Raw genomic sequence first — 25,697 nt, 5'->3', positions numbered from 1 at the left:
GCCAATTCAGATGGCAGAAATCTAGAAGACGACAACTGAAAACTGGAAATTGTTATTCATAACTTTTGGGGACAATTTAATTTATATAGTATGAATAAGGAAGTGCTGACAATGCTCGTAGTATAAAACACGAGTGTGATCTGGAGGAGTATCGGCAATATGGGAGTATATGCAGGGAAAAGGGAGAGAGAACGTTATAAGAACTCTCAACTCCAAATCCATGTAAAACAGAGGGAGTGAAAAACAAGCCTGAAAGAGAAACAGATGAAAGAGAATTGGAAAGTAGCAGAAGAAGGTTATTCTCACAGGAATTACATCTCGTTACTCTCCCCATGCCTGGAATTGTACAACGATTTTGAACTTATACATAGTACATTTATCATTGTTTATTTAATGCATTGGCTATGTATAGTATGTAACTAACCATAGGGGAAAGAAGCTTCACAGTGAATAGAATAGTCTACTGCTCATTTGGGTGAGAAAAAATATTCCTATTTATCTAAACAATTTCTGCCAAAACTGAATATAAGGGAAGAAAAGACACAAACTTACCCATGCTTGAGTTATAGGTTTTGTCGAGAATATATCTACATTTGCATTACCAACTTATATCAGTGAAAAGATCTTTAATGTTATTCAATTTTGAGAAGTACTCACTGAATGCAGATACAGCTAGTTAGTAATAATTGACAGCTTGTTAATGGACTTTATTAATACAGTCTGCTACATCTGGCAGACAATTTAGATATGATCCAAAATGAAAATGAGTTTCACACAAAATCCCAGCAATAAATGAAAGATTAAAATTTTTTTTTATAAATGTGATAAAATGCGAAAAAACAAACAAACAAACAAAAAAGAACCTAAGAGCACTTTTGCAACACTCTGTGTGCTGAATATCACTATTGCATTTGTACATGTTTTGCATTATTGCATGCGCAAATCCAAGGAGGACGCTCACATGATGAGTATGCTCCTTACTGAATCATTCCGTGGGAATATAAAGTTTATGCATTTCATCAAACCCATTTTGAAACCTCACGGCAATTTTCAACTCTTTCTTTCATCTTGAAAAAAAATGGACGTTTTCCACTCTCTGCTTTTGTATTTGTGCAACGGGAAACAAGAGCAATGTCCTGCTCTATTCAATCCTTTCATTAGCTGCTATTTGTTTCGTTCTCTGTCCTTTTCTTTTTTTTTTGTCCTCTGCTCAGACTTTGTTTGACCTAAAGCTGCCTCTTCCTGATTCTTTGTGCGTGACCTTGTTTGGTTGAAATTCGAATGTTCTCCAAGAAGAAGGCTTGTGCTGAACTGAATCACTAATATAACCTTATAAATGAACTGAAGTAAGGACTGCATGTAATCCATTATGCCAGGAAGCTTTCACTTTTATGTTGGAATCAGAGTCAGAAAATATATACGCTGAAAGGATTTAAAATAGTATGTCTACCAAAAATAATAAAAACAATTCCTTTATGTATCCAGTAGCTGTGGAGCTAGGTTAGCCTAACTTTTACTGACAACTCACTTTCTGTGTTATGTTTATAAGTGTGTGTGTGTTGTGTACAAGAAAAAGCAGGCTACACTCCTGAGGGAAAAAGACCAGAACTCATATCAAATGCTCTTTATGAAAGAAAACTGTCACCCTCTGTCAGATCTCTCTTTCTCCCTTCATCGCTCTCTCTCCTCTTTATATTCGTCTTGCTCTGTTCGCTCACATCTACTCGCCCCCTCCAGCTCGCCCTCTCTGTTTTTCATCTGGCTCTCTGTGTTTTTTTTCTTAGAATCCGTCAGGATTTCACTTTGAACCAGCTTTTCCACTCGCTCAGTCCATGTCGAGGGCATTCATGATGAAACTGAAATTCTTGCCTTACATCTGCCAGCCTGCATTTCGCCTTACTCGTGCATTCTACTTCACGTTGAGCAATCATTCATTCTTCCCTTGCAATCTGCTCCAGGTTTGATAGGAAGATAAATCAATAAATTGTATTATTTGCTTAAAATCAACAATTTCCAGCTTTTATTTGAACATGACAATGTGCTTTGTCTTTACATCAGCTTTCCTCATCTTTGCTCCCTCTGTCCTTGACCCTGCTTCATGAACCATGGGGGTCTGTGGCTGGTCACTGGTGTGGCGCCAGACAGGAAGCAGCTGACCGCATGTGCAGGAAGTTGGACAATAAAGGACACTCTGAATCTCGGGCATGAAGAGCGGGACTCTAGGTATCCATCGTGTGTCTGTGTGTTTGTACATTTATGTGAGGTGTACACCATTGTTTTGGGCAGGACGGCTGCTTGTTGTGCTTATTACGTATTTATTAGTCCCATTAAATACATAAATTAGTGTTTGAATGTTTCAGATCAATATTGTTAAATGCAATAAAGTTACAACTGTATTAATTCATATTAATCGTTATGAATGAATCAAGCCTGAAACAAAGTCTAAAAAGTGAATTCATTCCTATTCTTTTCCAGTATTCAATATTTATTATAAAAATGGACCCTTGAGCTAAAACTGTAAAAACTTCAAATCAAATTTATTTTCAGCCACCTAAAATTGTATCACTACTAAATAAAACAATAAAATCACTTTGAACAACAGAAATGTCACTTAAAACCTACACACTAGTTATTCAAAGAGAATTTCTGAATAATATATGAGCTCAAAAAATTATGACACTGGATCCCATTCATTCAGTAGTGTATTATAAAAATAATGAAACTTGCTCATTAAACTGTGATGAACAGGGATGATTGACATATATATATATATATATATATATATATATATATATATATATATATATATATATATATATATATATATATATATATATATATATATATATGTGTGTGTGTGTGTGTGTGTGTGTGTGTGGGTGGGGGTGGGGTCTGGGGGGGGGGGGTTAAATCTGATAAGAACCTGTCAGTTGTGTGAATCTCATAGTTGTTACTATTCTCTGAATCACTGAGTCGCACTTGAATAGGGACTAATATGAACATAAAAGCATCAATCTTATGGAAGGAAATGATTGGCATGCCACAAGCCACCTTGGGAACAAAGGACAGAAACAAAGCAGGTCTGTAAATAGTGCCGCTGTTTGTCTGTGTGCTCCCAGTGGCTCCTGCTCGCTTCCTTATCGCAGAACCATCGACTCCATCGACTCCATCGCTCCTGTGAAGTCCACGCTTCCCATTGTTCTTGGAAAGAGTGGAATTTTGCCGCTGGTACAATGGGACAGCTGGAGCAAGGACATGGACGTATATGGAAGAAGAAATGACAATAGGAGAATATTTGAACCCGGTATAGTTTCTGTTTTGATCTATGCTGTGTTAGCAGTGGATCAAAGAAGCTCACTGCACAGCCAGTCCAACAAAGAGAGGCTTTCTTTTTGTCAACTTGCTTGATCAAAACAAAAATCTCAATTCAGAGACAAATGGTCATACATTGATACTTGACGTCTTTAATGAGTCTTTCAAATATAAAGGAGTGTTATAGGTATCTTGTGACGCTTCGTTGATAAAACTGATTCCTCGTCATTAAACTCATTAGCAGAATGGCTTCTTGACAAGAGAAAGAAGAATGAGAAATTTGCACAGCAATTAAGATAAGAATATGATAAAAGATAGCTGCAGAAATTATGGAGTTACTAACAGCTGCCATGTAGGTTGTGACAGAAATGTAGATATTTTTAAAACACATCACCAAGCAGTTTGTTGTGGCTGTGGCCAGAGAGTTCATGGTGAAATATGGTTTACAGCGAGAAAACAACAGAATAAATAAAGCATGATGGTATGATCTTGCTTTCTCAAATGCTTTCTTAAAATGAGAACCCTTGGATAACATAAAATGTTCTTTTAAAACAACAAATAATAAATAATAAGTTAATAGAGTAAATGAAGACTAAAGTACAGAGGCACTGGTGTGATGGTTTTGATCTCATATAGTGCACAAAATTAAAGGAAGGAACGCGAAGGTTGTAAGGGCAAGCTGTTTTGAATGCGTAGTTCTTATTTCACCCTAAAATTTCAACAGTGTTAAATCCGAAAGATATGTCCTCAGCCTGCAAAGGAAGTCAACTAAATATAACAGATTGTGTTTTAAAGAAAACTTAATTAAACTAACCTTAATGCTAGCCTAGCCCTTTTAGGGAGAAATACTTAGAGATAGCAAAATTAAAGTCTGGTATGCTTTTTAAAGTAATTATTTTTGAGACAGGAGATAAAATTCCACATCATCACTCAAAGAAAACTGCTTACATTTTGAACTCGGTTTTGACCTGGGCAAGTATGCCGCATGACACAAAACAAATGAATTGCTTTTGAGAAAAACAGCCAAAGAAGAATGTCATGACATCTCTGCAGAAATTGTGCACTAGTATCTACAGTCCATGTAGGTCTTTCTTGTATGACAAATAACTTTAAAGTAAGGCATATATATGAAATTGAAATCAAATTGCTTCTGAATTATCATTTCACTTCTAGTTTTTAAAGTCCTTTTCATATGTCAACAGTGTGTGTGCTCTGTTGCTGTTCTGGTGCTTTTCATTTTCAATGACAGATTGAACATTAAGATGAAAAGATATGATAAATTGCCCTTTGAGGTTTGTCCTTGGAGACATATGACTCATTTGCTTCTGTGCATGTGCGTGGTTGTGTGTGTGTGCATGCGGGTGCGTACAGGTGATATGTTGCAGAGTCTCCTGGCTTACCCTTGTCAATCTTCCAGGCCACGACTGCATCAGTAAAAAGGTCAGAAGACGTCTGCAAAACAAGAAGACAGACAAAGGTACTGGTGAATATTTCATACAGTCACTGACAAAACAAAACAAAAAAATGCAAAGAGGAGCAACAAAAGCCTGGAAAGAATTTGTGTGTGTGTTTTACAGTGCTAAGAATAAGCAAAGTGTGAGTTACTTTCGTATTGAAAGCTTTTGTTCGTCTGATCTTCTGTAATTGTGCCAGCTTAGATCAGCAAACCAGTGCACAGCTGGTATGTGAAAAGTTGCTGCTCCACATTGTTGATTTGTGCACCATGAAATCTAGGGAACTGAATGTTCTGAATGCCACTCAATCTGGCCAGACTGAACACTGCAGCTTGAACTACATTCCTCAACAGGTATTGACAGCCAGAATCTCCTGCAAACAGTCAATGATACTCTATCAAGAGGGTGTACCACAGATTGTACTGCTCAAGGAGCAAGCTGTGCACTCATTGACTTCCAACTGAAAGTTGAGTGGAGGGAAAAAGTGTGATAAACGACAGCTTCAAAGCAAAAGTTGTGTTAACCCGGGGCTTGTTCAGAAGAAATCGAGGCCCCAGAGTTTGGAGGAGGAATGGAGATGGACAGAATCCAAGATGCTTGAGGTCCAATGTGTCGTTTCCACAGTCAGTGATCATTTGTGCAGCTGTCTAGTGGGACATTTCAGAGGCCTTTATGCTTACATCTGCCGGCAAGCTTTATGAAGATATTCTTTTAATTTTTCAGTAGGTCTTGGCACCTGTTCACTTTTGTGAATGAACCACTGTCTCCTTTAAAGATAATTTTGTTGTTATGCTATCAAATTTAATATTGTCAAGAGGAAGATGAAAGACTATGCCGAGCCACAAAGACACATATATCTACGCAGAGGAAGCTTTGACTTAGTGTATATATTACACACTGATGTTATTCTGTATCATAGTTTGATTATGGGAGAAACTGACATTTGGGTGTCCATTGGTTGTAAGCCATAGACATTAGAATTAACTAATTTTAAATAATTCACACAGCCTATTTTAGCCTTGGCTTATAAATAAATACGTAAAATAAGTTTAATCAGTTTTTCACAGTAATCTAAGGTAATGTACCTACATGTAAATCTGTTGTTCCAATTTGCTCATAAATGGTATAATATATTCTCTCTGTCATTATTATAAACTGTTAGTACCATACTTTTGTAGGTAAGTTACAAAATTATACCTTTAAATATAATAAAAAAGCATGATGTGTAGAGAAATGTAAGCTGGATCCACAGAGTAACTCCACATAGTTAATTGGGGTTGTTTTTCAGAGCTGCATTTCCTTCTGTGCTTTATCTGTGCATGTGCGTGCCTGGAAATAAATGAAAGTGAAAAAAGCTAAGGCATTGGAATTTTAAAAACTCGAGCCAAGCCTTCACAATCCTCTGTCTTAGAAAAAAAGAAGAAGAAAAATTTAATGAATTCATGTGATGCCAGGATCTTTAAATAGATTACAGATATGTGCTGCAGGTGCATTTAAAACAATTTTGCCAAATGCAATAGCAAAGCTGTGGAATAAGTGTCTGATTTTCTCTGTGTGTGGTGATATCACAACTACGATCACTTTGCGTATCTTTCGACACACGTCATTTCTTATTCTTTCGCACACAAGTTACACACACTGAGCACAAACACAAGCGACACATCTAATCACACATCACATCCAGTCATCAGATGGTGAACATCAGGTGTGAGAGCATCAGGTGACCGAACCTTCACAACTCCCATGTGACACATCACCCCATGTTCCTTACACGTGATTTTCTTTTTTAAACCCTACTTGTCCCAGTTTCTATCCAAAGCTACCAACTTCTAGAACACTGTCAGTCATTTCAGATTAGAAATGTTGTGTCCTAATCTCTTTTTTTCCCCTCCTCCGCTGCCAATCACGTGACTTGGCCTTTAAAATAAACACATAAATTAGATTTTCTTTTAACTTCTGTCTCATCAGATGAATCCACCAACACCTGAAAGGGGTGTCAAAATTTATTGTCTGCAGATTAGCCAGTATTTGTTCATGTTCAACACTAATTTTAATCATGCAGTAAGATAGTTTTACCAAGCAGAATCCAATGACCCAATTTTAGACTAGTTTTTAAGTGTTCTGCTGAGAAAACGAACTTTATGAACATGTATAGGAACCCTGTACGTTTAGCTCAGTATTATTTGCAGTAGTATTCGCCAGGTGTTATTCTGCGGAAACATACACCTTTTGTTTTGTGTCTTCATTTTTTGAGCGAAATTACTCAGGATTCCTAGCTCCCAATAAGTACAGAAGAAAAATATTAAATTCATGAGTGTCATACCAAATAGAAACCTCACAAACGTAGAGAAAAAAATCCAAACTTTGGGGGAAGGCTGTCACAAGCTGAGCTTTGCAGTCGCTGCTCTGGTTTTAGCCGAGCGAGCTCTGGGATGATTGTCAGCTCGTGAACCAATCTAATTGGCTCTTCAGCTCTTTCCTTCTGTCTCCTTAGCTCAGCACTGCAGCATTGTCAGTCCCATCGGGAGATTGCGGCTGCACTTTCTCCCACACTAAACAACACACTCACGCACCAACACAGCTTGGGAGTGTGGCCAGTGAATGAAAACAATTCCCCACCACAACCCCTGGCATGTGCAAGTATTTCTCTTTCCCCACGAGATTCAGACCGTTCTTGTTTTTGCAAGAAGGTTCTCTCCAAACTCCCACACATCTCAGACACACACACACACGCACACACGCATACACGTCTGCACTAACAGTAGGCTTGTGGCTGTGTGTATAAAGCTCATTAGACAATGATAGATTCAGTAAGCTCGAGCTTACACCCTGAGAGAACCTTGAGGCAGATTACGCCTAATTAAAAGGTATGACAGAGACTGGAAATCATATCCACACACACACACTTTAAGCAGATACTGACACACAAAATTGTGCTCATCACCCTATTTATTATTCAGATGTAGTTGTCAAAGTGAATAAATATTGTTTACTTGCTTGACTCAGGAAATTCTGCACTTACTTGCATACTGATACCCTCACACGCTTTTTTTTTTCCCTGTACAACATGCCTCCGTTTCCTGTGTTGTTTCAACACCTTTTCTTTCTGCGGATCATTCACACCCAACCAACCACTGCGGGTTTGTGAGGAATATCTCCTGTGCAAACCAAGTACTCCTTTTTGAAAACATATGCAATTTTATTTTTTTTATTTTTTCATAGTAAGTCACATCAGATGAAATCGGGTTCTTTGTCTTTCTTGTCTTTGCTGCAAAAGCACAAAAAGTATTTTCAGTGAGTGGAGAAAAATACGTAGACCTTTTTTTGGTGCAGAAACTATGGTTAATTTATGACATTCCCTTTAAAGTGGAAGACAGTGAGGGGAAAAAAGGGAGGAATGTGTTGCAGAGAACAGTACAAACCATATACAGTTGGGGGGATCACATGGTCTGGGTATCACTGCCAAATTATGAGCTCACCGCCGCATGTCAGTGGTCAGCCGGTTCGTGCCCAGAAAAGATTCACCCTCTGTGAGATGGTGCTTTTCTAAGCAGATGAGCAGAAGTCACGGAGGCGTGGGAATCAGCTGTGACTAATGCACCGCAGACACCTCAGAGGGCAAAGATTAAAACATAAGAAACGAGGGAAAGAAATAAGTTCACAAGTTTAACTAGACTTGCACTTAACAGGGTTTTTTTTCTTTTTAAATTAAAACTATTATCAACGTAGCAGGATTGCTGCTGAACTGGCACTATAGGTGGGGCATCCAGTCAACATTGCTTGTGCAGAATTTTCAAAACGAAGATGAGAAGCGTCAAAATGCTGAGGTCCAAGTGTTGGGCTTAAACATCTCTTGAACTAAAACACCAAGCTTTTATCCAGGCTGAGAGGAAAATGACTGGACTGTTGCACATCTGAAACACAGATAAAAGGACATTCATCAACATGGCCGTCGTTAATACAGTCTGATCACTTCCATGTCACCTTGCAGTAATTAATGTTAAGGCAGCCAATCAATACATGAGTGTCTTTAAAGAGGGTGGCCATACTTTTTAGGAGTCGAAAATCATTTTTTAGTGGTTTCATGTGACATTTAAACTTATTGACAATGATTAGACAGAGTCATCATTTATAATGATTATTTTTCCTGACTTCGTTTTCATTATTTTTTCATTAGAAATAACCAGTAATCATCCAAATGACACCAGAAATATATCACTTTATGTGTAATGAGTCAGTTTTGATTCATTAATTCATTTGAAAAATGAATTAACTTGTGATATTAATTTTATTTCAGACAATTGTTTTGACTCAAATACTTTACATATGTGTTCTCAGAGTCTGTTTAGCTTCAAAAGCTTTTTATTTGTGGCCCAAATTTCTTCTGTAAAAAAACAATTATCAGTTCTCTGTACATATTTGCCCTGAAGAATTCACATCAAGGTAAATAAAGCAACTTTTGCAAAATGGGCACCAGCGTCACAAAAACCTCACATGACAAAGAGAACAATCCTAAACTTCTCTGTTTTTTATTTTTAAAATAAGAACACTGCATTATTTTAACAGACAATGTTGATATGCCACTTATTTGTGCAGTCATTGTAGGTAAGACTTTAAGTTGATTTAGTTAATATTTTTTCCACCAAAAAAGTTAAATAAAAATAAGCTGTATTGTTGTTGTTCATGAAATGATAAGCACATACCCAGTGGAGCTCATTAGCCGTCTCAGATTACAGGTCGGCTCCATTTCTGACCATCAAACAGCCTCACTTGGCTCCCCAGACTTAAAGTCTCTGAACATCAGAGTGAATAAAGCATCAGATATTCACACAAATCAAAATACTCTCACTTGTAAACGTAGCTTTCAGTTTGTACCCTTTGTTTTTCATGAGTCTCCAGCTATGTATAACACTTTATAACACCTATATAAGTTTGGAGAAAAGTTATAATTTATTGATTTTTCAACTGCTGTGTAAAATTTAGCAGTATCTGTAATTAATTATTCAGCAGTTATGTTATTTTCTTTCTTTTCAGTTTTTTTTTTCTTGTTTTATTTCACAAGAACTGCAATGAATCTTTTCTGAGATCACAAAATTATTCATGTGCAATGCAGCTAAACAGTTGAGAGAAAATCTGTGGTGGTTATGTAAGGCTGTGCTGCTGTCAGACTATGTAAAAGCACCCCAGAGCCCTGAGAGCTCTATGAGGAGATGCTATTGCAAACAAGGTTGTTGTCTTCATCCTCCTGACTGGATTCAGTGAAGCATTTGGTGTTTTTATGTGAAGCTTGTTGGGATTTTTTCTTCTTTAATCAAGTGACTTCATGAAATAAGGCACAACTTTAAAGGTGTGATTATTGTTTATTACTTCTGCGGTGTAGAAATTCCTGAGCTAGGTTTATGGTTTATTTCTCCTTTCTCTCTTTATAGCCTTTTTTTTTTTTTTCAAAGTCCATCCATTTGATGTTGATAGCAGAATTGAATGAAGTTATATAACAGCAGTAGATGAAGCAAATGTTGATAGTAAATCATAAATTGGAAATAAAAACAATAGTTCTTCCTAATAAGCTTATTTTCACATTTAAGGTTATGATTCAGATGATTCAGAATTCAATGTTCTTGTCCAAAGCACTGCTCAGTTAATGTTTCTAGTTGAAAGGCAAGTCTTTCTTATGAAGCTAAAGAAGATTGACCCGCATAGTGTGTATTAAATTTATTCCAGTTGAAAGGTCAATACTGCTTACAGATACTGTTGAGAGTTCTGGTAAAGTGTGAAGGGTTAAAAAAAGAACTTGACTTTTTTTGTATATTATTTGATCCTCAGTCAAACTACCCAGCACTTCTTCTACCATGAACAACCAGAACAAGGAATCATGCCCCGGGATGTCAAATGAGGAAAGTTTAGTGTTACGTTACGGGGCCGGAGGCGAGAGCTTAAGCCCAGCTGGAGCAAATCTCATGAAACATGATTAAAATGTTCTCTCTGTGAGTTAAGCCCTTGCAGAGTTTGCGAGAAGAGCGGGCAAAATGCAGGTCTCAATGTTCTCTTTAGTCCTCGCTGGGACAATTTTAAACAAGAGGAAGAAGACCTCGGAAGAGCGAGGTGTGACAGAGCGGTGGCTGGAGAGAAAATGGGGAGGAGCTAACCTCAACTGCAGAGGAATGAGGAGTGGGGAGGGAGGAGGGAGGGCGAGGTGGAGATGAGGAGCAGTGATGAGGCTGGATGGAGAGAGAAAGAGAGGAGAGAAGAGCAGGGGAGGCAGCAGTTTCTCACTGCAGAGCCTTTCATTGATAAAGTAGCAGCACTGCAACTGGACACATCATCCTCCCCTCATCATGCACCCACACACGCCTCCTGACTTCTCCTTCTCGGATCATTCACCCATGCTGCATCTCAAGCTGTTGCACCGCTGATGACACACACTCACGCATACACACACACACACACATGCCACTGAGTGGCATGTTTTCGACGCACGGCAACCTCATCTCGGACTCTTTCGTCTCTCTCTTCTCTCTGCTCTGTCTTTGGGAATGAAGACTTAGTGGAGGCAGGAAACTGAAGGGGACACCTGTAACTGACGAGAGGACTCGCTTCTCCCCGTTTGAGACTCTTCACACCAAAACAAAAAGGCTGCAGTGGGATCAGTGGAATCAGCAGAAACAACAGCAGAAAGGTACAGAGGAAGGCGGGCATGATGGCACACTCCTGAGTAATGCGCTGAGCAAAAAGATGCGTAAACTTTGCACATTATAACAGTTTAGAGATGCTTTGAGTGTGTTTGTTTACTTCGGTAAACAATGCTGTTTACTCTCCATCAGTCTCCATTTGTCTGACCATTTATCAACTTCCCTTCTTCTTTCTGTTAATCTTTTATTCTTGTTTCTTTCCGTCTTTGTTACTTTTCCAGTAATAAGACACTAATTGCAGCATCCTGGCCCCCTCTTTTTCATTCTGCTCCATATGCCTTTTCCACCTTCATCTGTCTCACTCTCTTCTGTATGTTTTTTCTTTTATTTTTTTATTGCCACACAGAATCTCTCCTATGTTTTGTCCCTGGTTCTCTCCCTGGTGCTTTAAACATTCTCTCTCTCGTTCCCTGCCAGTCACCCTGGGATCTACGGAGACAAGCGGAGTGCCGGTGTCGGCCATGAAGATGGTTAACGGGGGAGGAGGACTTGGAGGAGGTTGTGGCGGAGGAGGAGGAGGCGGAGGAGTTGGAGGAGGAGAGAAAACTGCCTTCTCCTTTAAGAAGTGTTCTGCTTTTCAGTTTGTCAAGAGAAAGGTGAGTCTTTTTTGGGATGATTTTTGTAAGTTTGCTATTTCAGGCACCTATACATGCAGCTGCTCCCAATCCATCTCTGTCTGCGGGTGCGTGTGTGTGCGTGTGTTTGCGTGTGCGTGCCAGAGATGATGTCATAGTCAAAGCTAAGCCACTCTAATCGAGCAAAAGATTGGATTCCCTCTGTGTCTGTGTGTGTGAGGGTGTGTGTCCTGGTATGTGTGTGCACCCCACAGTCACTGTAGGATTAAGTGTGAAAATCCTTCAGTTCAGCTTGTTTTGGACCAACCAGAACATGATGTTGCTGTGTTGTCACGGTTTCTTAAATGTTCCCAGACTGCATGTAATGATGTTACAATAAATTTGCTTGGTGTTGTTTTTTTGTTTTTTTGTAATGACTCAGCATCAAAAATGTGGAAATACCAAAGTATTTATTAGCATCCAATCTGCCTGCTACTCTCAACGCAGAATACAGCACAAAGAGAGCTGTGGAGTTTAAAATGTAAAACAGGAAGAGGTCATGAAACAATGTTGAAGCCTTGAGCATCTCACAGAGCTCTGTTTAGTTCCTCAAACAAAACTTTTAACTGCATGACCAAAACTGAAGATAGAAACAATAAAAATGCTCCTGGTAACTCTGGAGGACTTACAGGGATCTGGAGCTCACAGAAGAGAATTATTAGTGTAATGTACCAGTTAGATATATAAGAATAAGGAATGATAAGAAAACTAGAAGAAGTCCTGTTTCCTTTGCCAAAAGCCAAGTAGGAGGCAGAGCAAATGGTACTCTGCTTAGATAACACTCACATCTTAATGCAAAGTGTTGCATAAGGTAGAATTAACACTGGCCATCAATCATTGACATAATAACACTGAGGTGTGTAGTCAAAATGTGACAAAATGTGGAACATTTCAAGTGGTGTGGAGACTTTTTATACCAGACCTCTACCACACTTGTGATCCCTGCTTATGTAAGAGACTAAATAGGCTTAGATGATAAAAACATGAGAAACAACTCTGGTGGCCATGTCACAATTTAAATGGATCTTCAGAGAGAACATCAGAAATGGAGAAAACATAAAACTTGATCTTTTTATGACAGGAACATCTCATAATGGAGGATGCATTTCTCTCTTTGTTGTCACATGTTTTTGTTTTAAAATGTCGCTAGTGGTAAAAAATCTCCTCATTAAAAAGTGAACCCTCTGGATTCTCCGGCCGTGGCGACAACAACAAAAATACATCCTTTAGCTCAGGCTTTCAGGAGGGAAAAGATTAACAATGTGAAACTCCTTTGTTTCCTTGATAAATCAAGGAAACAAACACATAAGAAAACCTCCTCATTATGTATTTCAGCTGCCATCACCAAATGCAATGATAGCTGTTTTTCCCCCTTTGAGTCTTTCTACATTTATGTGTGAATCTTGCAGTTCTTTTGTCCTCTGTGTTGTTTCTTGAACCAGATGATAAAATTTAATAGCTTGTTTTAGCTCTAAACACCTCCTGCCTCATAATTTCTCAAAAAGTTTCATTTTGTTGTTGGGGAAAAGGAATTTGTTAAGTCATACCAAGCAAAATCTTATACAAATGTATTAAATAAAGAAGTAGCATCTATGTATTAGAGGGTTTCATATTGAAGAGATAAATATATGATTATGACATTAAAAAAAAAACAGTGTTGACTGTGGAAAAAGCGAGGCAACACATTGGTCGGCCAGAGGCTTGTTTAGCTGATGAGCTGAAGAGTGCTGCATGCTGTAATTATACCGGGCTTGACAAGCAGCGCGGCTCTTGCTTTCCCTAATCTGAATAATTTACTGCTGAGATCAAACAGAGCTTCTTGACCTTAAGTGGTAATAGGAAGGAAGCGACTAACATTACTCTAAACTTGTGGAAAATGTGGGGACTTGATGCATTCACTTCATAATGTCTGCTCTCCCCTGACCAAACAAGAAAGCATGTGTTTGCCTTGAACAAAATCTCAAAGTGTATCAAGTTTATTTATGCATCTGTCTGTCCCTCCCTGTCTTTTTATCTATCAATCTATTTAATGATAAGTTTGGATTGAACTTCATCCTGAGTACAGGGGTAAAAAAAAAAAAAAAAAAAGCCTGGAAGCTTTCAGCCAAGCATGAGCTCAAAGCCTAATTAGGGACAAGGATGTGAGCAGAAGTCCAGATTGGATCCTCTATATCTCTATTCCAACAAAGGATAAATTCTAAAAAGAAATCTAAAATCAATATATCTGATTAAATGAGAATGTTTTCATGGGTCATTTTGGACCTGGGCCCTTCAAGAGACAGGAGGAGGCACATGAGGAAGATGATACATGTAATGTTTGAAGTTGTGATGAAGGTGAGCAAAATGAGAAATGCTATTGTTGAGATGACATCAGCAATTTTGACTTTTTGGTGGTGTGACTGTGGTTAATTTGTTAGGTTTAAATGATCTCTATGTTGTGTTTTTCAAAAGTAATCAAAAAGTCAAAGTTTTTCACAATTCGTCGTGATACAAGAACAAACATATTAATTTGAGTGGGATTTTGTGTGTGAAAAATGGCTGAACTTGAGCAATTTCGACTCTAGATGACAGTCCCTAAAACACCTGAAGGTGCTAATGGTATTATGTGGGCGAGGTCCAAATTCATGTCACACTTTTAAGATTTCCACATGTAAGATGTTTTAAAACCCATGGTGAATTTTCCTCCTATTGTACATTTATGCACAACTTTGTGCAAAGTAAACAGATCACCTTTTTGTGTATTATATTTGAAATGGAGGTTCAGGACTCATGCTCATATCTTTCTGGAGATTCTTACATCGGTTTGTTTTTATGTTTTGGACTCCTCGCCACTCCTGTTCTAGTTGTTTATGCTTTCACCTGCTGGCTTGTTTTTCCCGGTTTGTTCTTTCTCCAGACCCAACAGGTCTTGACATGCTGTCTGGCTACCCTTGACTTTTGGGCACTTAATCTTCGTGTGTTTTGTGCGTGAGTGTGTATGTGTGAGGCTCAGCTGTCTGAACTTGCTCCGTCACACAGGCCTCAGCCCCACGGTGTGTGTTTACTCAGTGCTCAACATGCGCAGCATGATGAGTTTTCTCAAAGCCTCCTTTTAAAAGGCCTTTCTCTCCTCTGTCAGTCATGTGCTTCTGTTTTTGTCTGGCTCCTCTTTCACTTCCACTGTATCTTTCCTTTAAAACTGCACACACTAGCCCACACTCAACTATGAGCTTTTTTCTTTTTTTGCAAGAAGTGGCAGCAGTTCTGGAGAAAAAGCTGACTCACTGTGTACTATTTGCATTGTTTCTCATGCACTGACCTATACCTGTGCTGGGTATCTACAGTATGCTGCCAGTGCAGGCCTGCAGATTTGTTTATAGTGTGGACCCAACAAAGGAATATCTAATGATTATAAGAGTATAATGGTTCAGTAATTTATGTGTTTTTCCATCTGGCAGGGCATAGCTGCACCTCTTTCAAGTATGTTTGTGTGACCCTCCTGAGCAAACGTGTAATTTGAAATAGCTACTCATATGACCTTGATCACACGCTGCAGCTGGCTAGGCTGACTGTGTGTGTGTGTGTGTGTGTGCATGGGTTTGTGTGGGACAGGAGAAGACAAGTAAAAGTAAAATCAAAGAAAGCTGAATTAATATTACCGTTTCCTGTGTAGGTACGGAGGTGGATGAGGAACCCCAAAGTGAACGTGGAGAAAACCCAGGGAAAAAATCTTCTCTATCCATGTCCAAGGTGTCCCCTGGCTGAGGACCTATGGTACACACACTTCCCCTCACCGTACGGCTGCTGCCACTACGCAGGCCTGCAGGGATGCCATTATTACCAACAGGAGCTCTGCTCTCCCTGCACCAAACCTGGACAACCCAGTGGACATGAGAAAGTCAAAAGCTGCAAGGTAAAAGATATACAAACAGTTAACAATGTGTGTGTCCCCATGTCTCTGTTTGTGTCACAATGATTTCATGATGTCACTCTGACATGCTATCACTAGCTTTTACTTTGCAGGGTCATTTCAAACCACAGCCCTGAAGGCGGTGTGGGATGTAATATTTTTAAACTGCTTCTGTTTTTTTTGTTGTTGTTTTTTACCACAGCGTACCTGAAAAATGTATGCAGGCTTCCTCCAGTTTTTTGCAAACCTTAGAGTTCTCATTCAGCAAGTTCATGTTTTCTCAAGAGTTTTGCACAAAATCTTTCGTCACCTAAAGCTTAGTTTTATTTATTAGTTTAGTCTTTTCTGATTCTTAATACAGCATATAGTCATTTGAAGCAACAAGAAGATTGAACTGTAAAGAGTCCTTCAACTCTCATTTTTCTTCAGTGCTAGTAAAAAAATATTATACCTGCAACCAAACATGGGGATTGGCAGTGTGATGCTCAGGCACTATTTTGCAAATTATATAAGAGGACAGTGCTTCAAAGCACACCAGCAAGTACAACTCTGATTGGATCAAAAAATATCACAGTGAAAGTTTTACAGGCGCCTGGTCAAAGAAATTTGGGTTGAATCCGTGGTCAACTGGCCCAAGTTGCATTGAAGTAAATTAAAAAGGTTGTAAAATACAATTAAACTGAATGATGGATAATAGTATTTAAAATTTTGACTTCATATTCTTTGAAGTTCTAATCCTGTATTGTCACCAACAAATATAAAAGTTTTGTAGGATCGGATTGCCTCGTTAAAGGGACAGAGTGTAGGAAAGTGTTTGAATAAATATTTGACCATGCACAAACAGCTCACAAAATAAAATTAAAAAAAAAATCAAAACCAGGTGCATTTTGGATTGAAATGTGTAATTTTCTATTCTTCTTTAAATAACTGTATCAAATTATTTATGTGTTGCAGATTCAAATAGCCTCTTATGCATGCAATCTACATTAAAGAGGTGAGGAGGTGCATAGCAGACTGTTTTATGTGCTAAAAAAGCATATAATCTCCATTTACTCCAGAATGCATGTTGTGAGACTTTGGGAGGCAACAGCAGGCACAGGAACAACATGCTAACTCCTAAAGATCTCAGCCAAGACTCTAGCTGAATATGTTATTGTTGTTTTTCAAACATCCCACCCCTCATAGGTAAATTAATCTTTGATGATGACTTCTGATATCTTTAGAGCCTGCAGAACGTGCTGTACTTACCTTTAAGCAATATTTAACCAAATGTAGATGGAAGAGTTTATCAAGGATTATCAGGACATCGTGCCCTGATTCATTGCCTATGATGCAACGGGAGCAGCTACCCACTCACCTGCTGTTTGAACACACAATAATTTTCCGCCTCTGGTCAGCAGGTGGAAAAGTTTTTAATGCCATAATTTCAGTTGTTTCAGTTCACATCAACATCACAGAAAGAAGCCAGGGAAGGAGTGGGTAATAAAAGGATTGTAGAAATTGCTTTGTTTCTCTTTGTCCTGTCTTTAGGCGCCACAATGATTGCTGTTATGTAATGCAAAAAAAAACACAAAAGCAAACAAAATACTGAGGTTTACTGCTGCCCACAGTTGGCGAGTGTATCAAAAATGGACAGCGGGACGACTACGTCCAGCCAAAAACGCTGAAACTGTCAACAAATGCCTTTCTTTAACACATGTTACCGTAATGTCACCATAATGTCACCATAATGTGGCTGCAGCTAACCTTCTGCTTGTCACTCGCTGCAACCATCAGTTCACTCCGCCTTTGTGTCTGTGTGTGTTTTTCCAGTTTCCTGGGCTTTAAGAGGGAATGAGTCATCGCCATCCCATTGAGGCTATAAGCAAAACTCAAGCTGTGTTGCATGAGACAGTATTAAGGTGTTCAAGGAAATCAATTTTCATTCCATTTTACTCCATTTCCATTTTCTTTTTGTGGCATTTGGATAAACAGCAATACAATTTTGGATCTTTTTGTAGTTATAAGATGGTCCTCCTTGGTGTGATTTCTGATATGGCTTACTATCTAGAGGGCAGTAGTTCACAAGTACCGAAAGATAAAATAGCTACTCTGAGATTGTTTAAATTACCATTCTTTCAAAATGCACCATTGATGCAAACTCATTTGGATTTGTGTTAAATAATGAAAAGGTCAAGCGATTTGGAGGAATTATATTAACTGCTCATAGCCTTTCGACAGAAACTCACTTCGAAAATCTTAATCTGTCCCTTCAAAATTGATGAATCTGTCCACAGCATTTCTTATGAGTCTGCAGAAATATGGGGTGTTGCATTGAGGTTAGAACAGCCTGCACAGAGAACACAGCATTGATTCTTTGCTCTAGAGCGCAATAGAAGCATTGTGTGAATCTCTGAAGACAGGCCCCATGAATGATTGACAACCCCACATTTATCTAACACAGTAGCAGTCAGAGTAGATGTCCTCATCTGATATTGCACTTTATTTCCAAATAATGTACGTCATTCGTTGTTGTACGTCAACAGTGTTTTGAAAACATAATATTGCACCTTTGAATGTTCTGTCCAAAGATTTTGCAAGTCAACCCCACTATAAATGGTTTCGTTAAAACCTGCGGAGCCTGTAAGTCTCTGCTTCGCCCTGATGGAGGCCACCCGCATCCTGGCTTAGATGCAAATTAGCAAGGTTCATCGTGTAATTTATCAGCCCATCAAAGTGAATTGTTGCTGTTAAAAAGTCATAGATTTAACAATGTTTCCGGAAGGCAGTTGGTGATGAAAACACATTTCTCTTTTTGTTTTTATTACCTTGCTTTGCTCAGTGTAGCTTTTCTGCTTGTGAGACAAGAATTAGTAATTTTTTAATCAGCACTTGGCAGCAGATGTGTTGCTGTGGTGGACGGCTGCCAGAGGACCTGGGACCTGCATATGAACTGGAATTTAATTTGCCTCGAATCCACAGAGAGGAAAGAATTAAAAGAAACTCGCCAAAATCAGAATTTGGTGAGTTTTAATAAGCTTTTTATTGTTTGGAGAAAACAAAATCCTGACACATCTCTCAGTGTCACCTTTCTCTACACATTAGAAAGCCAACACAGCATCTTTTTCTTCTAATTAAAAAGCGTCAGCAACATTAAAAATGCAAACAAACAAAAAATACAGCCTGACTCTCTGCTCTTTGGCCTTCAACCCACTGACACTTTTGATGACTGCAGGGACAAAAGGTTTGCTGTAGGCAGAGAAGGAAATGGATCCCTTCTCTGCTGTAGGCAGAGAAGGGAATGACAAATAGGGAATAATGTCTGATTGTAGCGTTAGAGCTGATGTGGAAGACGCACAAAGAGAAAATAACAGAGAGGACAGTTTATTACTAACCAGAAGATGAGGCCATGCCATCTGCCCTGTTGCTGCTTGAGCATGAAGAGAAATAAAAGCTCTGTAAAGCCTCCTGAAAAGAACATCCTGTGTTGTTCAGTGTACATAGCAGCTGGACTGCCATACAGAAATTCAATGCAAACGCAGCCATGGCACTAATCTCTTGAATCAAGCCTGCACTGTTCCTTATGAGGACTTGATCGAAACGCAAAAGAACATGAAATCTCATTAAGAGCAGCTTGTCCCGACTTGCTTTAGACTATGAAAGGAATCTTGAACATTCAGAGGAAACCCAAACACCAACTTTTGTCTCATTGGCTTTATCCGCAGACTGTTCCCAAATTCTAGCCTTTTTTACTCATATTATTGAAGATAGAGCCCTACTTAACAACGATGACTGTACTCTGATTTACACAACAACACATGGAGTGACATACCACTTTTTTAGCTGCGCTTAACTATTAGTCACTACTGTTTATTCTGTATACTTTATTGTCTGTACACTCATACGTATACTTACAGTTTTAGCAAATTTAAAAGAAAAAACATATATACGTGTGTGTGTGTGTGGGTGTGTGTGTGTGTGTGTGTGTGCGTGTGTGTGTGTGTGCGTGTGTGTGTGTGTGTGTGTGTGTGCGTGTGTGTGTGTGTGTGTGTGTGTGTGGATGTGTGTGTGTGTGCGTGTGTGTGTGTGTGTAACTTTAAAATATGCACACATTATGTCTGACTGAATAAAGAGAACTTTTTTTTTTCAAAGAAATTTCAGCAACAGAACCCTTGAAGTGTTAATTATCTCACACTTTCCCAAGTATAGCTCCTAGCCTTTCAACTACTTCCTATTTATAAAGTAGAAAATGCTGAATTTCATTATATAAAGCCAGACTAAAACCTCCTATCATGTAATATCTGACACTGTACGTTATGTAAGGCCAGAAGTATTATCTAAGCTGTCCAGTGTCATTTTTCAGACATGCCTTTATAGCCTGCTGTAATTATTGATGGAGTGATGGTGTTAATCAGTGAGAGTTCTTGGAAAATCCTGAACTTCTCTGGCCCCATTTTAGTTTGCTGTCCAAAAGTCAGTCATGCAAGAAAACAGAAGGAAGGCAGGAAGTGAGGCAGAGAAGATGAAGGCTTAAGAAATCCAGAGAGAAATATGAAGCCGAGTGTGTCCAAGAGGAACAGAGATTTTTATCTATTCCCATGAGTCCCTGTGAGATGTGGATGACTTTTGATTCAACCTCAGTCAAAAACAGCAATAGAAGCTCAAGTCTAAATCTAAAGATTAGAAAGCCGTGCCTCATTTGTCAGTGAAGTGAGCTCATTTTGTTAATGTTCTGGGAGAGCTGGCTTGATGATTTTGTACTTTTGTCCTCTTGGACAGAAACTGCCAGCTCAGATGAGCTGGCAGATGATCAGTGGGTCATATCCATTTATGATAAGTATGTCAATGAGTCAGGTGGCCACGTGTCTCACTCTCCGGAGAGATAAAGCAGCAGGAGTTGCTCGATGTCAGCCGCTTCTGTTCTCCATTGGGAGCCACAAAACCTCAAAGCCGAATCTTCAAAGGACTTATTTGAACAAGATCTTTCTTAGGCACTGATTAAAACAAAACGATTCAACTCTAAGACTTGGGTTTGAATTTTTGTTAAGTCACAAAACTTGAGACTTGACATAAAAACCCAACTCTGACTTGAGGTCTGGGACTTGAGTCTTGCTGCTACAGTCGGGAGGAAACACATTTATATGAGCCTTTAAAGTCTATAGTTCACAAACAAGTCGGATTTATAAAGTAACTCCTGGTATTTAACTTGACTTTCCACTCAAAAACTTGACTCTGGACTTTTGTCTCTTCAAAGATCCGATACTTGATTTGAATTGTCCCTCGAAGAATAGAGAAAGGCGACTTATTGATCCTGTACATCTGTGTTTCCTCAAACTGGCTCCAGAAGACTTGAGATTGGACCTGCACTTGGAAAAAAAGAATCTTGTTAACATCTCTGGATTAATAAGGCAGTTCTAGAGAGCTGAAAAAAAGTCAGCTGTTAAATCAGTCTTTAGGAGTAAATGAGATCACAGAAGTATAAATCCCACAATTCTTGCCTTGCACCCTGGCTGTAAAGTTTTCTCAGAAAAAAGGTTCTTTGTTTCTGTGGTGCATTAGACTATATTTCTATGATATGATAACACTCGCGAGAGTTTGCTGTCATAGTTTGGTTCTTGACGTCACTTCATCTTGGAAATTAATCTACAAGTCCATATCAGCAAGAGAGCACTTCTAGATGGAGCAAATGATTGACGTGTTTAGTGTCAGATTTTAGATTGCGGAGCTTTACTAGTGACCAATTATTGGACATTATTCAAGTAAGGCTGTGAACTCTGTACTCCAGTCATCACCTGTTGAAGGCTGAAAATTAAAAGACTGGATGAAAAATCATGGTTTGTTGCTGAGATGATTTTTCTAAATACAGCCAAAAGGATCACAGCTAAAAAAAAATACAGCGAGCTTAGAAACATATCAGTTTCTGAATCAGTTCTTCTTTTCACCGATCAGGTCATACAGCCTTCAGAACCACTCAATTGGATTCAAGCTTTAGCGGCGCTTGCCATGAATTGAATTACTGTCAAAAGGGGTTTTAGTAAGCCCTGGGAGCGAGATGGCATTAGGAGGTATGCCCCTCAAGGTCCAATTAGACTTTCAGCAAGAGTACGGGGAGCCAAAAATCCCTTTCCAAGATGTTGCCTCGCCATGCATACTGTATCAATATCGGGGTGAAATGCCTTTCATTCCCAAATTCTGTTTGTGCCTTTGTGAACAGTTTATTTAATTGGCTCAGGACTTCCTTTTTGCCCCACTCTTTCAAATCCTTTGCTTAGTAATAAAACAGAGGAGGTGCTAGCCTAGCTTCAGGATGAAGCAGGCTTGTGTCCGTTTGGCCCAACTCCAGCTACTGGCAGGGCTTGTAGGAGTTTATTGTTGAAACCACGGATCTAATCAAAACCCAACTTGTATGCACTACAGCCTTCATATTTTTGTATTGCCATTTCTTTTCTCATCTCATTCTAACTATATTATTTCTCCATCGATTCAGAAACTGACTTGAATGTCAATTGAATAACTCTCCCTCGACTTGGAGAATGGACTTGTTTAACATTCATTAAACATAACATTCATTCTTTATCCAGTTAAGTTTTCTGGCAGTGGATGAATGTGGTTTGAGCAGTAAACTGAAACTAACATCACATGACCTCTCATTTTTATCCCAAGCAGATAAATATATACCAGCTATATATGGAGAGGGCATTCATTTCCATTGCAGCTGCAGGAATTTATAGACAAACTTATTTTGCACCTAAATAGCAAAATAGCTTAGCTGCAGCTATCAGGCATTCCTAGGATATGAGCAGATATTTGTTTTCGATTTGTTTTAAGGAAATCTGTCTTCAAAATAACTTACAAATCCCATGACAAAGGCATTTGATAGACAGTAAGTATTATGCCTATTGTGCATAAAGATTATATGTTGCAACTAAAGCGTCAAACATTTGTGAAGCCATTGTTTGCGAAACGAATGAAAAGGTCCAGTGTCTGAATATAGGTCATTTGTGACGCTTCCGTCATTGCTGTCAGCTTTAACACTTTCAAATTTGTAAGAGTGCATTTATAGCTGCTTTCTCAGTCATCTGTGGGATTGAATGAATGGGTTGCCAGATTCTTTAAAGAACTTAACATGCAAGCTTTCTTGTTTTCTGACAGCTTTTGAATAAAAATGACTGAAATCCTTTGATTTCATTATCACCTGTTGTAGTCAATTGAACTCTTTTCCTCATGAACTTTATACCTTTAAAAAAATCAGTGCACTTCATTCTGAGGAACTCTTCTGCGACTTCCTTGTCAAACTGTTGTGTTGACAGCATCTCAAACAGTTGGAACAGGAATTTCAAGAACTTTGGAAATTACCTTGCAAGAAACTCAACTGTCCTGTTTGTGAACAATTATGTCTGAAATTCTCACAGAGGCTCGGGTGGATGACTTATTTTGACTGGGATGCTAACTTCGAATAAATCCAATAGTTGTTGATGCCTACAATGGTACAATTTTTAAGTCTATCATTTATTTACTGATTTCAAAGTCTTGGTTCAGCATTGTTCATTTGTATTGATATGTAAAACTATTTATGGCACAGATGAGCTCTTTCCACATGCCCATTTCTGTACATCATTCAGTCCTTTCTTATTTCTGTCCATCTGCCATGGCCAAATAAAAAAGGCAAAATGACAAAGAGAAAGGGCAGGAAGAAAAGGAAAAAGCCTAAAAGTTTCTCTTTTTTTTGACAGTTTTCATTATGAGGGATTTTGGAAATGATTGTCGTGCTAATCTCCTTTGAGAGCCCAGCAAAACCTATCTCCCATCTCCATGCTTTGGAGATGAAGCCAAAACTACTGTATCACTAAAGTGCAGGCAACAGCAGCCTGATTATCCAGTAATAATTTATTTTTGTACTTCCAGAGACAAATCCACATACACCGCTTGTGTGGTTTGGGTTTATCAAACAAACTTGATGGCTGAGCTTGAAATTGACCGAATTTGCTTCCTTGTGAATTGCATGCTAAGCAGTAATCTACTGTAGCCGTTCATCGTTAGCAGGGATTTCACTCTGATTCACAATAACAAGTTGTCCCACACCCAACCGTTAATAACATTTAAAACTTCTGCATCTGTTTTGACATCCAAATGACATGCAAAGAAGCCAGCCAAGTGAATGACTGTAAGTATGGTTACCGTTAAACACGTAAGTGTTAAAGAATACGCGGCTTTTTCACCAAGAACTCAACCATTAGAAACTTCATCTTAGAGCTTCCTGTGATTTAAAGATGAAAGAAGTAATCATGTAACAAAAGCAACCAAAGTGAGAAGCAGTTTTCATGCAATTGTCCAATCTTGAATTCAGAATCCTGCTCATCTGGTTATCCCTCTTCATCTGACGGATTATATTTCTATTTTTTCTAGTTTTTTAAAATCAAATCATATCTATTTTTATTTTATTTTTTATTTTTTTACTGGCTTCTACCAGCATCTCTGCTGCCCGATCTCTCATATTGCACATGGTGTATTGACTGTCGCTTCTCCATTTGGACCATCTAAATCAGAGCTTATGCTTCCTCGGTTATCCACAAGAGAGAGAATGAGAAAGAACACTCTGAGGGTTGGGAGGTTTCAATCAAAGAATGATGGGATGAGTAAATAAAGGTAGGGTACAAAGACAAATGCAAGGACATAAAAAAGACACTACTAAAGAATTGAGACAGAAAATACAAAGCAAGAGAGAATTAAAGAAAGGAATGAGACAAGGAAGAAAAGGAGTAGGTAGAACACAAGGAAGGAAAGAAAAAAGAATGAAGGAATGGCACAAGGAAGAAAGGTTGGGAAAAGAGCTTGGAGATAAAAATTATATATTTTTACTCTTATGCAATGAATGTTTATTATTCATTGCATGTTTATTATTCTTTTTCATTCTGTTAGATAAGTGATTAAGGACTGATTGCTGCTTTATCCTGCACTGTTTCTGACTCTGTGCCAAAAGGAGGTGAAGGTCAGACTTTTTATGTTGAGTGTTTTCACAACTTATGAGCAATAAAGACAAATAGACTTTAAAGAGGCCAGGCTGGAGAACACTAAGGAAGATTTTCTAATGAAGAGCGAGTGAAGGAAATGTTTTCATTCCCTGATTTGTGAAGCTGTGGGTCTAACGTGGACATCCTGGCCATAGTATGAGAATTTCCTCTGTGTATTACATCCTGAGTTTGTGAGGTCAAAGGACAGATCTTGAGGGTCTTATGCAACTTAATCACTGATGGTGGCAGAAAACAAGGTCAAAGGACAGGAAGAGGGGTTGACAGAGAGAGGAGTCTGTCAAACATGTTCACTTATTCTCGCTGTCTGTTAGATTTCTTGGCCCCCATTAAGGAATGTTGCAAAGTTTCCCTGAAGATTGCATCATAAGTAGTCAATTAACACACTATTCAATGATTTATTCACACTTAATGACAACGAGCTTCTGTGCAACATAATCACACACCTACACATCACTCTGTCTTTGACATCCAGTCCTGTCGTATTCATATGCATGAGGGAGAAAAAGGAAAAGTTTTTAGCTGAGCTGCAGTTCTGGTATGAAAGGCAGACACACACATTCTCTCTCACTCCTACTGTAAGCTCATGCTATTTTAGAGGTAATGTCCAGGGTCGCCGGGGCAGCCTTGATAAGACTGCAGTCTCTGAGGCAGTTAGCTCGCTGTGCCAAGGACACACTTTACCAAACATAAGAGCTGCTCTGGGTCACCGGCACATCCAGCTATGTAAT

At 38.7% G+C, this 25,697-nt stretch overlaps 1 protein-coding gene across 1 annotated transcript in view; it reads left to right on the top strand.

The window, feature by feature from the left end:
- Positions 1-11,002: 11,002 nt before the first annotated feature.
- Positions 11,003-25,697, top strand: part of sgk1 (serum/glucocorticoid regulated kinase 1) — a 31,730-nt gene continuing 17,035 nt past the window's right edge. The window contains exons 1-3 of the mRNA XM_055019984.1: positions 11,003-11,442; positions 11,873-12,051; positions 15,722-15,961. Coding sequence (XP_054875959.1) covers positions 11,917-12,051; positions 15,722-15,961 — 375 coding nt within the window. The 5' untranslated portion in view covers positions 11,003-11,442; positions 11,873-11,916. The remainder of the gene's footprint in view (positions 11,443-11,872; positions 12,052-15,721; positions 15,962-25,697) is intronic.

Source organism: Poeciliopsis prolifica, unplaced genomic scaffold (assembly GCF_027474105.1).
Source record: "Poeciliopsis prolifica strain line A6 unplaced genomic scaffold, Auburn_PproV2 SCAFFOLD065, whole genome shotgun sequence".
Classification (NCBI taxonomy): Eukaryota; Metazoa; Chordata; class Actinopteri; order Cyprinodontiformes; family Poeciliidae; genus Poeciliopsis; species Poeciliopsis prolifica.
This window is presented reverse-complemented; position numbering and strand designations above follow the sequence as displayed.